General features: G+C 33.3%; 1 protein-coding gene across 2 annotated transcripts in view; it reads left to right on the top strand.

Annotated features, from left to right (window-relative positions):
* Positions 1-13585, top strand: part of LOC106462498 (ras-related protein Rab-4B) — a 20443-nt gene extending 6858 nt beyond the window's left edge. For both annotated transcript variants that reach the window (XM_013922430.2, XM_022389776.1), the window contains exons 3-7: positions 1220-1334; positions 3390-3452; positions 9236-9390; positions 10252-10347; positions 12298-13585. In XM_013922430.2, the coding sequence (XP_013777884.1) occupies positions 1220-1334; positions 3390-3452; positions 9236-9390; positions 10252-10347; positions 12298-12407 (539 nt within the window). In that variant the 3' untranslated portion in view covers positions 12408-13585. The remainder of the gene's footprint in view (positions 1-1219; positions 1335-3389; positions 3453-9235; positions 9391-10251; positions 10348-12297) is intronic.
* The last annotated feature ends 6 nt before the right edge of the window (positions 13586-13591 follow it).

A 13591-nucleotide genomic window follows, 5' to 3' on the forward strand; every position in this document is an offset into this window, starting at 1 on the left:
GTTGTTTCCTTGCCGTGTTTCCTGAACTGCACGATGATTCTGTTGACTGTCGAAAGCGGGATTCCCAAATTCTGCAAAATTTGCCGCTGACTTATTGCACCATCTGCTTGACAAACTATCTTTCCTCTAACAAAATCTGACAATTTGAGAGAACCTTGAGTTCTAGGCATGTTGTAGCACAAGATAATTAGTGTGCGGACCATTTTCATTTATATAGTGCTCTGTGAACACAAATTAGTTAGCATAAATCAGTTAAATTAGGTGTCTATTTACTTGTGACCACTCAGTGTATATGATTCTGAAAGAAACTACTGATTAATAATATAAGCAATTCCATGCATATATATAAATATATTTTTTAATTACACTAGGATACCTTGAAATAGTGACATTATGTTATCATAATAATTAATGTTAAACATTTTTAGTAAAAAGCTGATAAGTGAAATGAGACTCTGGGACTAGGGCTTGAACCTGGGATGAGTAGCTTGGTGGTAGATCACTGGCTTTGTCAGACAGAGGTGCCAAAGTATCTTTTTACTTAGAAATATTTCATATTAATTATTATTATGATAACATTACTGTTTCATGTTATCCTAACAGATTTTAATATATATATAAGTCTAGTTTGACTTTTATAATATTTGGTTGAGTGGTGGTAAATCAACCCACTAATTGTCTTATAATAACACAACATAGTATGGTGATCATACTCGTAGTGAAAGACTGATTAATAACATTGTATATCATAGTGCTTTTTTTTATTTGCTTTAGTTTATGTTAACTTTTGTAACATATTTATTAACGTAAAGAAATATCAAACTTCTTTTCGAGTAACATCTTGTCAATTTCATTTATTTTTGGACAGTGACTATTTGTAATTATAGTAATGCAATATAAATGTTTTATTTTAACTACAACATGTATACAGTACAAGCTTGTGCCTGAAACTAGCAGTTAAAAGTTTTAAGACTAAGTAAAGAAACATTTAAAAAATAACTGCATGAATTTTTATATTTTTAACCATGAAATCATTCTGATTTTATTGAAGTTGATTGATATTTCATTGGATAATTCAGTCCAAATGAAATTCTTAGAAGTCTTTTATTATTGAAATTGCTTTAGAATGATTTGATGGACATTTTTTATCAGATGCTAGTGTATGTGCATTATTTATGATTTCTCTAAAGAAAGGACTAAACACGTGTTTGTTTATCAGTTAAAGCTGAATCAAGTCACACAATTGGTGTTGAGTTTGGGTCTAAGGTGGTGAATGTTGGAGGTCGATCAGTAAAGCTACAGATATGGGATACTGCTGGCCAGGAGCGTTTCAGGTCAGGTTATATTTCCTTTTGACTTTATGGAAAACATTTATTAGATTTACTTGATTTATTATATTTAACCTTTGTGTTTTCTTTCATGTCCCGGAAGGGAATTAATACATTTTGCACAAGTTTAATCACAGTTAAACTTATCCTCCAGAATTTCATGTTTTCCAGTATATTTCTTGTGTGTACTCCTTCAATAAAACCCACACTGAACATGTCCTCCCTTTCAACTGTGGGGACATCATAATGTGCTGATCAATCCTACTATTCATTGACAAAGAGTAGCCTAAAAGTTTGTGGTGCGTGGTGGTTATTAGTTGTTTTCCCTTTAGTCTATCACTTCAAAATTAGAAATGGCTAGAACATGTAGCCCTTTAGTAGCTTTATGTGAAATACAACAAACTAGCCAACCTACAGTACTAGTTGCACACAGATTAAGCTCTACTACTAATATTACTTAATATGAAATTAAGTTACAGGTTTTGCATTCTAATTGTGGGCAGGTCATATTAGGAACTTAATATTTATACTTGTACTTATATATTTTTAATTCAAACACTTCCTTAGGCAAGAGAAGAACTGGTAAATTCTTACTATATTTTCTTAACCCTAGAATGCCAGTGTGGTTAGTTTAGTATACAGGTTTAACTTGTATGGGGTTATAGTAACCCCATGCTGACATTCTAAGGTTAAGTTTGTCTGCTAATATAATCTTGCAAGCAACTTCATACACCATATATTAGATTCTTCACACCTCTACATATAGAAAGAGTTACAATATTGATACATGTATGGTATTTAAAAAGTAATCAGTTTTCAAATAAGAACAATATTTAGTCTGTACACATTTTATATATTGATGTACTCTCTTTATTAACCATTTTTGAAATTTAATAATTATATTCTAAGAAATAGTGTGAGAATGTTTGAAGTAATTTTGAAATAATTTATATATATTTTCACTTAAGGATTGGTAATTGTATAATATATATAAAATGAATATATGTTCTATAAATTGTACTTGATTTTTTTAAATATAACCACATGTCCAAAATTTTGAAATTACAGTACACAACTATGCTTGTAGATGTGTGGTATAAAGATGACTAAAACTAGTTTAGTCATTTGGTATTAACATTCAAGAAAAACAAACTTGATACTTGTCTGTACTTGATTTTTTAAAATATAACCACATGTCCAAAATTTTGAAATTACAGTACACAACAATGCTAGTTTAGTCATTTAGTTTAGTCATTTGGTATTAACATTCAAGAAAAACAAACTCGATACTTGTCTCTATTGTCAAAGGAATTATAAAAGGGAATTGCATATTATTTATATAAAATTTGAAGAAACATCAACACAATAAAAACATTTCAATTATTTTAAATCCATGTATTGGAATGGATTTAAAACCTTTTTTTCCCCTTAATGATATAAGAGAAACATTTATTTGAACAATAAATTATTACATAAATTAAACTTATTCATGCATGTATATAGTGATTTTCTAAGTTATACATTTGTAAAAGAATTATATGAATAATATTTCAATGTGCATAACTAGTATTTATGTTGTTATAAAGTTAGAATTTTTTTCTTATTTTGAAATGTATGAAAGGCATGCTGAAAAATTGAGGTTTGATGCAGCAGTTTGAGATACTCGTACTTGAAAAATTGAGAAAGTTATATTATTCAAGTGTGATATATACTTTCTTGGAATGGTTGAGCAATTAGAAACCCTTCAGTTTAACAACTAATTTCTCAACCATTCCAAGAAAGCAAATATCACACGTAAGCTCCTCAAAAGTACTTCTTTACTCTATCAAACAGGAATATTTCACAAATAAATGTATATCACATGGAAACCCTTCACTTTAACTACTATGTGATATACAGTTATTTGTGAAATATTCATGTTTGATAGAAGAAAAGTACTTTTGAGGAGCTTATGTTTTCTTGTCTAGAGCGTGATAAAACCTTGTGCTTGTAGTTGTGAAAGCTGTTCCTACAAAACTTGTACAAAGCAATTATGATTTCACTGCTATATCTTTCATGTAGATCTGTGACTAGAAGCTATTACAGAGGTGCTGCTGGTGCCTTGCTGGTATATGACATCACCAGGTATGGAAACATACAGAAATGTTAATAAAGAAGATTAATTACCATTTTGATGTGTTACATGGAAATATATATTTTCCAAACAAATTACCAAGATTATGTAATTTTAATGATTAAAACCTCTGCATGTATTAACATGTATATAGAACTGGCTTATTTAAATCTAGCTTCCAAAACATACTTATCCATTACATCAAGCCGATATATGGCATGAATTCTCAAGTTACTGTTTCAGCCAAGGAGGCTAATCAGACCTCCCCTATCCCACCTCTGATATCTAGCATGACTCAACAGTCCCCAAAGGGAGAGTATACTCTCAGTTGAGGCTGTCTGTGATCTGATTTTGAGATGGAGGCATATATTCAGTCTGAGGATGTTTTTCCAGGGAGCTCTGAGGCTGCATTTGCCGACAGTCCTGAACGTTCTGGAAGGAATTTAGATTCACTTTTTCCAGCACCTTCCTTTACTAGGTTGTCTTCTCATGAGGTCATTTTGGATCAGCCTTTTTTTCAGTTAGTCAATTGGGTGTGTTATGTTTTGGGTTTATCCCCAGTTGCCTTTGAGTTTACGCCTTCCTTGTTGGCGAATAGGTCCGTGGGTGAATACTTAGTTCTTCCTCCAACACCTGATATTGCTGTTCATGCAGAGAGGTTTACTGCTCAGTTATGTGAAGGGATAGCTATGCTTTGTCTGCCATGTTTGTCAGAACAACATGCTTTGGCTTACCACTGCCAAGAGGATGCAAATTTACTCTCTCAAAGACTAGACCCGCTTTTAGAAATGTGGGGTTCGAGAATGGAGCCTGTGATCAACTTGAACAGATCACAATTTTCTAGGATTTGTCTGACCCTCACTATGGTTCTGAGATATTTATCATCCATCCAATTTTGTTGGAAGCTTGTCAGTGATCACCACATCAATTTGCTGAGGAGTTGGGACCTTTATTGGCATCTACTTTGTTACGATTGTCAGCTTCTGCTCATTCTTTAGTTTCTTGGCTGGTATATTGTTGGGTAAAGATGGTTTTTTGGAGGGTTTTCGTCTACCTGGTGCCCCACCCTCTGTGAGTTACGCGTGAGGCCCCTTTTCTTTGAGCCTTGTTTATTGTGTGTTCAAGAGTCATTGGAATTATGGATTGATGTCACCTGTTTGCATTCATTGTTGTTGTCGTTGGCCTCTCAACTTTCCTCAACTCCTAGAGGGAGTCATGGCTCTACCCCTATTTGAGTGTCCCAATCTCCAACATCAGCTCCTTGATCCATTGATACCCAGAATAGCATTAGTACAATATGTATTTTGAAGAATAGTACAAGCTTTTTCTCATCACCTCCATTCTCTAGCTCTGTGCACACAACATTATATGGATGACTGGTTACTCCTTGCACTGACTTGTCAGTTGGTGGAACATCCCACCCAGATACTCCTTTCAGTGGCCACCTAAGCAAGCTTTATTATCAGAGACAAGTAATCTATTCCCATTACAACTCAATATATCTTCCATTTGAGTTTTTCTTCTACACATATCTCAGTTGGGCTCAGCTTACTCCCATCCGTCTCCATGCTATGGAACAGGCAGTCAGACTCTTACTCACGTCTCCTTCTCCCACTGCGTGGATGGTACTTTCTGTTTTGGGGATGTGGGCATCACTTGAATCTCTCATTCCTTTAGGACGAGCATACAGAGATCCCTTCAGAGGTCACTGTGCAACCAGTGGATCATGAACAGCAATCCACTGGATTAACCAGTCTCCTTATTTAGGATCAACATCTTAAATTTCAAGTGGTGGTTAGATTGGAACAGTACTATAATAGGTGTTTCTCTACTGCCACCTCTACCATTTCTTCACAGATACCTGACTTCAGGGATGGGGGTGCATATATCAGTGGTCAGGAATTTCAGGATCTATGGATGGATGACGAAACTTCCTTCCACATCAATATTTTAGAGCTTCTTGCTGTCCAAAAGGCTATGTCTCAAGGTCTTAAATTATTGAGAGGAAAAATTGTCATGCTTCACTCAGAAAATTCTATAGTGGTGGTTTACATGTACCATCAAGGGGACACTCAATCACTGCTATTTCCTCATTGGCCATCTCTGTTGAGGCAACCACAATCCGACATCATACACTCAGATATTCCAAGGCTCAGACTTCATGCGTGGAAGTTACGTTGTCCTTCACACGACATCAGGGTTTGAATTCTAAGTTTGCCATGTATTTTTTTCAGTCTCTACATAGTCCCATGATAGACATTTGGCAAAGGAAGTGGCACACATATTGACAATTGTGTCTCACGAGGAAATTGAATCCACTTAGTCCAGACGTGCCAATCATAGCTCATTTTTTGACAAGGGTTTAGCATTGTTTACAATCACTTTATATAAGGTGGCTTTATCAACTGCATTTCGATACTTGAAAAGATGGAAGTCATTTGAGGCCCCAGTGCTATCTGGCCTTTTCAAGTCGTTTCAGCTCCTTCGTCCCAAAAGGTGTTTTCAATTACCCAACTGAGTGGTGTTACATGCTCTGTCTCGACATCTATTTGAGCCCTTAGCCTCATGTACCATGTATCACCTTTCCCTTAAAGTTTATATTTTTGTTGCTGCTAGCCTGTGGACATCACTGGTTGGAGTTGTTTGCACTGCATGTGCACAGGACTCTTTATCATTCTACTTATGTCTTTCTATACCCAGACAGGTCCTTCCTAACTAAGACACTGGCAGCCAGGGAAGGGGATAAATCCTTCTCACAGATTCATCTGACCACTATTTCTCATCTCTATGACCGCATGGACTCTGATTGCTTGTTATGTCCAGTTAGTGTTTTGAAGTGTTATGTGGCTCTCACTAACTCCTTTATAGGTGATAGACAATGACTTTTTATTCATTGGGATCCTTCAGTTTCCCGTGATTTATCCCTGATTACTTTGATGAGGTAGGTTTGAAAATTGATCCATAATGCTTATTGTGGGCTCTCTTTGAAGGTGAGAAAACTTCTGCGAGTTATGTCTCATCAGATATGTCACATCTCTCTATCTTTAGCTGCCCAGTTGAATTGCACACTGCACAACATTGTGCTGGCTGGTATGTGGACCTCTCCCAATACTGTAATCTCAAATTATTTGCATGATCTGGCAGTTTCTTCCTCTGGTGGTTTTCGACTACTCCCTCTGACTATCTTGACCACATCAACTAGATTATAAGATGAGGTGAGTATTTTTATTGCTCCTCTTGTCTCTTATTTTCAGGGCTCCTTACCTCTTTTTCACTGGATCCCACTCTGTGGCGAGTGTTGCCCAGGCAGGTGTGCTTCATCAAACCAATTCTGCACTAGCAACCACTAACTCAATATACTTTATCTAGGTTGCAATAGGCTCTGTAGAAATGAGGTGTTTCATAAGATCACCTAGAGGCTGACTGGGTGGTATTACTGTATTACGCTGGACTATCATGTGTAAAGCATAAGGGCATCCTGCCCGTCCCTGCCAATCATTGGATTGAATAAACTGTGGTCAGTTTGCTTTTAAAAATTTAGGGAATTTGGTTCACCTATTGCACTGTTCCTCAGGATTCCCAACTGGGTATTACCCCCCAGATTCTACTAGTGGAGCCATGCCCAGTTTCCAGTCACTGGGGTGGTGGACAGAGGCTTTTCCTCCAGAGTGTTAGAGTGAATTTCCTACACTCTTGGAGAAGAGGGCAAAGTTGGAGGTCCTCCTACCTGGGTCCCTGTATTTTTTTTCACAGATGTTGGTAGGAGAGGCACCAGTCCATGCGGGAGCCTACTCGTAATACTGGTTCAGATTTGATCCTTCGCTATCCGGTTGGGATAAGCGTGGCCCTTCTTTTTTATCAATATTGGTTCAGTACATTGTTCATGGAAAAAGGTCCGTTGTCTCCTCATAATACCGAATGTAGAGTGGTCCCATCCTGGGTCTTTGATTGAACACAGTTGTTCCATGTCCTCCCAATAATTCCGGGGGCATGTGGAATTTACCTTGCCCACACGGTTGGGGAGTGAGGATGAGTGTTCATAGTTCCAGACCAGATGAGTTCTGTTTCCTCAGGTTGAGTAAGGTATACATGGTTCTGTCATTCCAAGCCTGGAATCAGGTTGAAGGAAAAGTTTGTCCACTTCAATGTTGCTTACCTTCTCATCATGACTCCAGTGGCTTGGAATGCATCACTCTATGGCTACAGGTTGGAATCTACTCATAAGTGTATATATATATATATTTGCAGTGCAATTGCTCTAGCCACTAATGTGAGATATAGGGACCATGGCTCTATAATTCCTACCCTGAGCAGTGGAACCTCAGCTATCTGGTTGGGGTCTAACCAACAGTGATGATAAATCACGTAAAATTCCACCCACAGTACAGGAATTAAATTCCAGGTGAAAAGCATACCTGCCGTGAATGTAGTGTAGTTTCCTCCACTAGGGTGCCAATCTTCTGTTGACACGCCCATGGTCTATGCAGATGCTTTCTGTATGGATAATGCCCTCACCAGCTCCTTCACCTTATCAATGTGAGATTCTAGTTGTAGTGTGAGAAGAGGTATGTTATAGAAGTTAACATTTTCTTAAATCGAAAACATATTTCCAATAATTTTTACTTCCTTTCACACTCTCCCGCCTTAATTACCTCTAAGAGCTGGTGTTAGAGACTGCAGATTGAGTCAGTACAAAATACTAGTCGAATAAAACATGGCCAAGACAAGTTACTTTGTACAGACCAAAGGTCACCTTTATGTTATTTGATACGATAACATGAGTGTACGTGAGCCATGTCGTTGTAACTTCTGTATTGTTAGCCAGGCACAGGTGAAAGGTCAATATAATAAAAATAATAAATATTTATAAATGTATATGTTATGAGATTTAAGCTATTTTGTCTAAACATTTATATTTTTGTGTTATAAGTTGTGTTCACTCTAGAATGAAAGAGGCATAATTTATGTTTATTTCCTAATTTTTATGGTGGTTGCGATATCGGTCAAATCTACCAAACCTGTACAGAGATTAATTACTGAATATAACAGATAAAATATAAAGTTTTTCTTAAGAAATGTTTGATAACTATCCAGACATTATAAATATTTCGCATGTGAAATTTAAAAATTTTCTGATGCATAAAAGTATTTTTAATCTAAAAATTAAAATTACTTTGCATGATAGATAGGCAAGATGTGAAGAAAAAAAAAGGCATGAAAGAAACATTGCTTTACAAACCTTAAGACTTAATCAAAAAATTAGATATTTTGCGTATGAAATCTACCAAACCTGTACAGAGATTAATTACTGAATATAACAGATAAAATATAAAGTTTTTCTTAAGAAATGTTTGATAACTATTCAGACATTATAAATATTTCGCATGTGAAATTTAAAAATTTTCTGATACATAAAAGTATTTTTAATCTTAAAATGAATATTACTTTGCATGATAGATAGGCAAGATGTGAAGAAAAAAAAAAGGCATGAAAGAAACATTGCTTTACAAACCTTAAGACTTAATCAAAAAATTAGATATTTTGCGTATGAAAGCATTGTAATGTTTACTGATAATCTGCTAAATTTCATTAACATTCACTTACTAATTTAAAAGCTATAGCATAAAAACTATAGCAAACACAAAATAATTATGAGTTATGACCAAGCCCAGGTTAAAAGAGTTAATTTTTTGTTTGCGTATTTTATTTGTTACTAATGCATTGGATCTGAATTGTTTGTTTAAATATGCAATATTTTGCAGAAGTCTCTTTCTTTTGTTTTTTTTATTGGTAGCCGAGAAACCTACAATGCCTTGACCAATTGGTTGACAGATGCCAGAACTCTAGCCAGTCCTAACATCATAATTCTTCTAGTAGGTAACAAAAAAGATCTGGAAGATGATAGAGAGGTTACTTTCCTTGAAGCCAGTCGGTTTGCACAGGAAAATGGTATTTAAATTTTTGAGTTTTTGTGACTTGTAGTAAGTGTATTTACCCTCAAACTGTGATATTAGTCACAAGTTAAATTCTATGCAGCACTGCTGAATCCTGTGAATATGACTATCAATTTGTTTTTTTTTCAGTTATTTAGTAGAGTACATGTTTTAGGTGATAATATAAATTATTTTGCTCCATAATACTTAGTAATTAATCTTAGCTGTTAATAGGTCAATTTTTTAATTTTTAACTGGAAGACTTACATAAAAACTCATTAAAAATAAGTATTTGTGTTTAAAACTTTATTTATAGTTTAAAATATTCTCTTTAAGGTTACAAAGACACCAAATGTAAGAAGCCCAAAGTAAAAAAAAAATAAAAAAAATACACAACATTTGCTCTTTGTCACCGTGATAAAATATATTACTTTTTATATTCACTAGAACAGGGTATTGGATATCTGTGTATTGTTATTCACTTTTACATTTATGTTTGTCCTTCTGGTTTCTATATTATATCACTGTACCATAATGTAACATCAAGCATGTGATCCCCAAATATGCTCCCACTCTACACTCAGAATACTTTGTTTGGGCCCACTATTAACTTGCATCCATTCTATATGTATTTTACATTGGGTTAGATTATGGACTTGTTAGCAGTCAATACATTCAAAACACTTTCACTGATAAGCTAACAATCACAATTTGGATTAAACATTTCCAAAAACTTTTCTTAAAGATTATATTTTTTATGTGTAGATGTTATTTTATTCACTTTCATTTTTTGTTGTAAAATTGTGAGAGTAAGAGATTTTTTTTGTAGAGCCATTTTTCCAATATTGAATCAACATATATTTGTACTTATTTATAGAACTCATGTTCCTGGAGACCAGTGCATTGTCTGGTGAAAATGTAGAAGAAGCATTCCTGAAGTGTGCTAAATCAATCTTGGCAAAAATTGAAACAGGCAAGTTTACATGTGTTTATTCCTTTAGTGGTCGAAGCAAGCATGTAGGCTGAATTGGAAGTTTGGGTGAAATCTCCACAGTTTGTAACTTTACAGTCATTAAAGAAGTCCAAAAAGAAAAATACTATATTTTATTTTGTTTTTCATAGATAAGTATAATTTTTTTAATATTAAAAAAATCTGTGACTCAAACTCTGCCAGTAACTGTTGTATTAACTTGTTAATTTTTACTTCACAATTTTTTGTTTTATTTTTTTCACTTTAGCTTGGTAAATTTGCCTTATTCTAATTATATTTGATGCTTTTTTTTCAAATTTGAACTGACTGGGTACATTTGCTGTTTAAAAACCTTAGATATAAAACATTAAAATTTTTTTCCCTCATGTTAAATAAAACTTAGTATGATATTTAATGCTTCCTAGTAATAATTGTATATTCACAGTTGAGTACTGTTTTTTTATTAATCTCCTATTAAATTTTAATATATATATATACATATTTATCGAGGGTGAGTCTTGATAAAAATGTCTGTACTTACTATTGATATTGGTTTCAGTATAAGCAGGTCTGACTAGCAAATTTGACTTTATTGATATTTCAAATGTAATTTTTAAATGTCCTTGATATTATTTGTATGACCTTTTTTAGTACATAATTTTTTTCCCCATATATTTTCTAAAAGCAACTGTCATAGCTAAGATTTTATAGATTTTACCTGTCGGTTGTGTGCATCAACACACCTTGGTACCATAAGTAAAGTTATTTGGAAATTTCACAGAAATTATGATTAGATTAATATATTACATGTTACAGCTTTTACAGTAAGTAAGATTTGTTTTTAGAACAGGTACGACATTTTGATCACTGGTGCGATCATTCTCAAATACACAAGTTTTAATGGTAAAGAACGTTTTAATGTTAAAACTTTTGTACTTGAGAATGTTTGTACCAGTGGTCTAAATGTCATACCTGTTCCAAAAACAAATCTTACTTACTGTAAAAGCTGTAATTTGTAATATAGATTAATATAATTAATCATTAAGTAAACTAAAAATGAAACTATTAAGAGAAATACATTGTTGAAAATTAGAAGATTTCTGTACACAAGATGAATTTTAAGGATCAAGCCAGTTTCTAAAGCTGAAATTTAATAGAATGAAAACTGTCAAGTGTCAGATATTTTACTCATTTTACAAGAAAATCACTTTCGATAATCATTGGTTGTATAATAAAGTTTATGTACTTTTGTAAGGTAAACAAAAATTATTACAAATCTTCAAACAAGAAATTTGTACTGGGCTGTTTGAAATTGTGGTATGAAATGTTTCATCATACTTTCTAGCCTGAAATGCTTCATGTTTTTTGCAAACTTAAAGCACAGCTTAATATCTTGTACATTACTTTTATATTGCTTCAAGTAAATCACTGAGGTTCAGGCCATACTGGCATAAATGATTCAGATGTGTTGTCTAGGAGACCATGCTTGTGGCAGTCTTAAATGGGTGTATTAGTTCTCCTTTTTTGGATATTTTTGTTTAAAAAACATTTAGTAATCATATTGTTAGGGCTTAATACACATTATAATGTAAAAAGTATTTATTTTGCTAGCTATGGGCTATGTTCATTATCTTACTTCAGATTATTCATGATGTTTGTGACTTAAAAGTTCCTAAATATAGTTGTATAATTTTTGTACCAGCTGATTTTAACATTTTTTTGTATATGATCAATCCATGCCTTTTGTAACATAAGGTTTCTTGATGCAAGTGTATTGTTGTGTAAATATTTATCATGATTAAGACAATCCATATAACTGATTATGAGGTTTTCATCTGGTGTTGTTACATCTATAACTTTTGTAGGAAAAACTTGATCGAGGAGCTATAACACATTCAATACATTTGGTACTAGAAATATGTCCAATATTTTGATGTAATTTTCCATTTTCAGGAGAACTTGATCCAGAGAGAATTGGTTCAGGTATTCAGTATGGAGATGCATCTTTTCGAAGATTGAATCGTCAGCAACAACAACAGCGACGCCCTGAATGTTCATGCTAGATCAATTTCAGTATAGTGAAAATTTGAGTATCTATCACTGCATTACTAGACATTTATTGAACAACATCACATACAGGGTTTCTTTTCATCTTTTTTTTTTCTTTCTTTTAATTGACAGACTTCAGAAGTTTCTCCTGGTGGTTTTGTTTTAAATATCATAGAACAATACTGATTATTTTTCATGCTTTAAACTTCTTATTGAGATTGACTATAACTACAGACATATATATTTTGTGTTACAAGTCACTGACCACACTAGAATTGGAAACCCATGCCATATGCATATTAAGCTGAGATTTTATGCTTTTAGATAATGTGATATTTTGGGCAACTTAATGTTAGTTATGTTGAAAAAAAGTGATTGATAGGTACTAATATTTGATGAGAATTTTGAAACCATTAATGAATGAAAATTCTTATAATTCTAGTAAAATACAACTTCTTTTATATTTATTGCAGATTTAGAGTTAGCATTGAAAGATATTATTCCAAAATTTATTATCTCAGTTCTAACATACAATTGATTTCCTAGTAGTGTAATTATTTTAGTTATAAACTTTATCTGGTACATGAATAAAGCGTTTATTTTCAGATACAAATAAGAACCCTTTCTTTTATCTTTCCACCTTCTTATGGATATTTTTTGTTTTACTTAAGAATTTGTCATGGCGAAAGACACAAAGTGATATTAGAATTTCAATATTCTAAAGAAACTTTGTATTAAAAGTTTATCAGGAAATATGCATTTGCCCTTAAATTACACTGTATGGTGATGTTCTTTGCATTCATTGGATATAATCATTTCATGGAAGGGAATCTGAAGTATGAATTTCTTTGTTATCTTAAGTACCTTATCTTGTTTGTTAAACATAGAAAATGTTTTTTCATATAGTCATACTCAGGGTAAAAAAATGGCCAAGAAAGGGTTTGGTTTGTGTCCATTCAAACATTCATTGTTATAGTTTATTTTTCTTTCATTTTTGTGGAGAAACAGTTAGGCTATCATCTACGAGAAACTCTCTCTCCCCAAGTTAGCTGCATAAAAAAAAAATTAATGTACTATCTTTATGCGTATGTTGAATCATTTAAAAAAAAAACTATTTTGGAGTTTGTAGTTATGACAAAGATATACATTACTGCTTAATCTCATATTTCTGTTAATATTTAACTGTATATGTGTGTGT

The sequence above is a fragment of the Limulus polyphemus genome, unplaced genomic scaffold (genome assembly GCF_000517525.1).
Source record: "Limulus polyphemus unplaced genomic scaffold, Limulus_polyphemus-2.1.2 Scaffold1183, whole genome shotgun sequence".
NCBI classification, from domain to species: domain Eukaryota; kingdom Metazoa; phylum Arthropoda; class Merostomata; order Xiphosura; family Limulidae; genus Limulus; species Limulus polyphemus.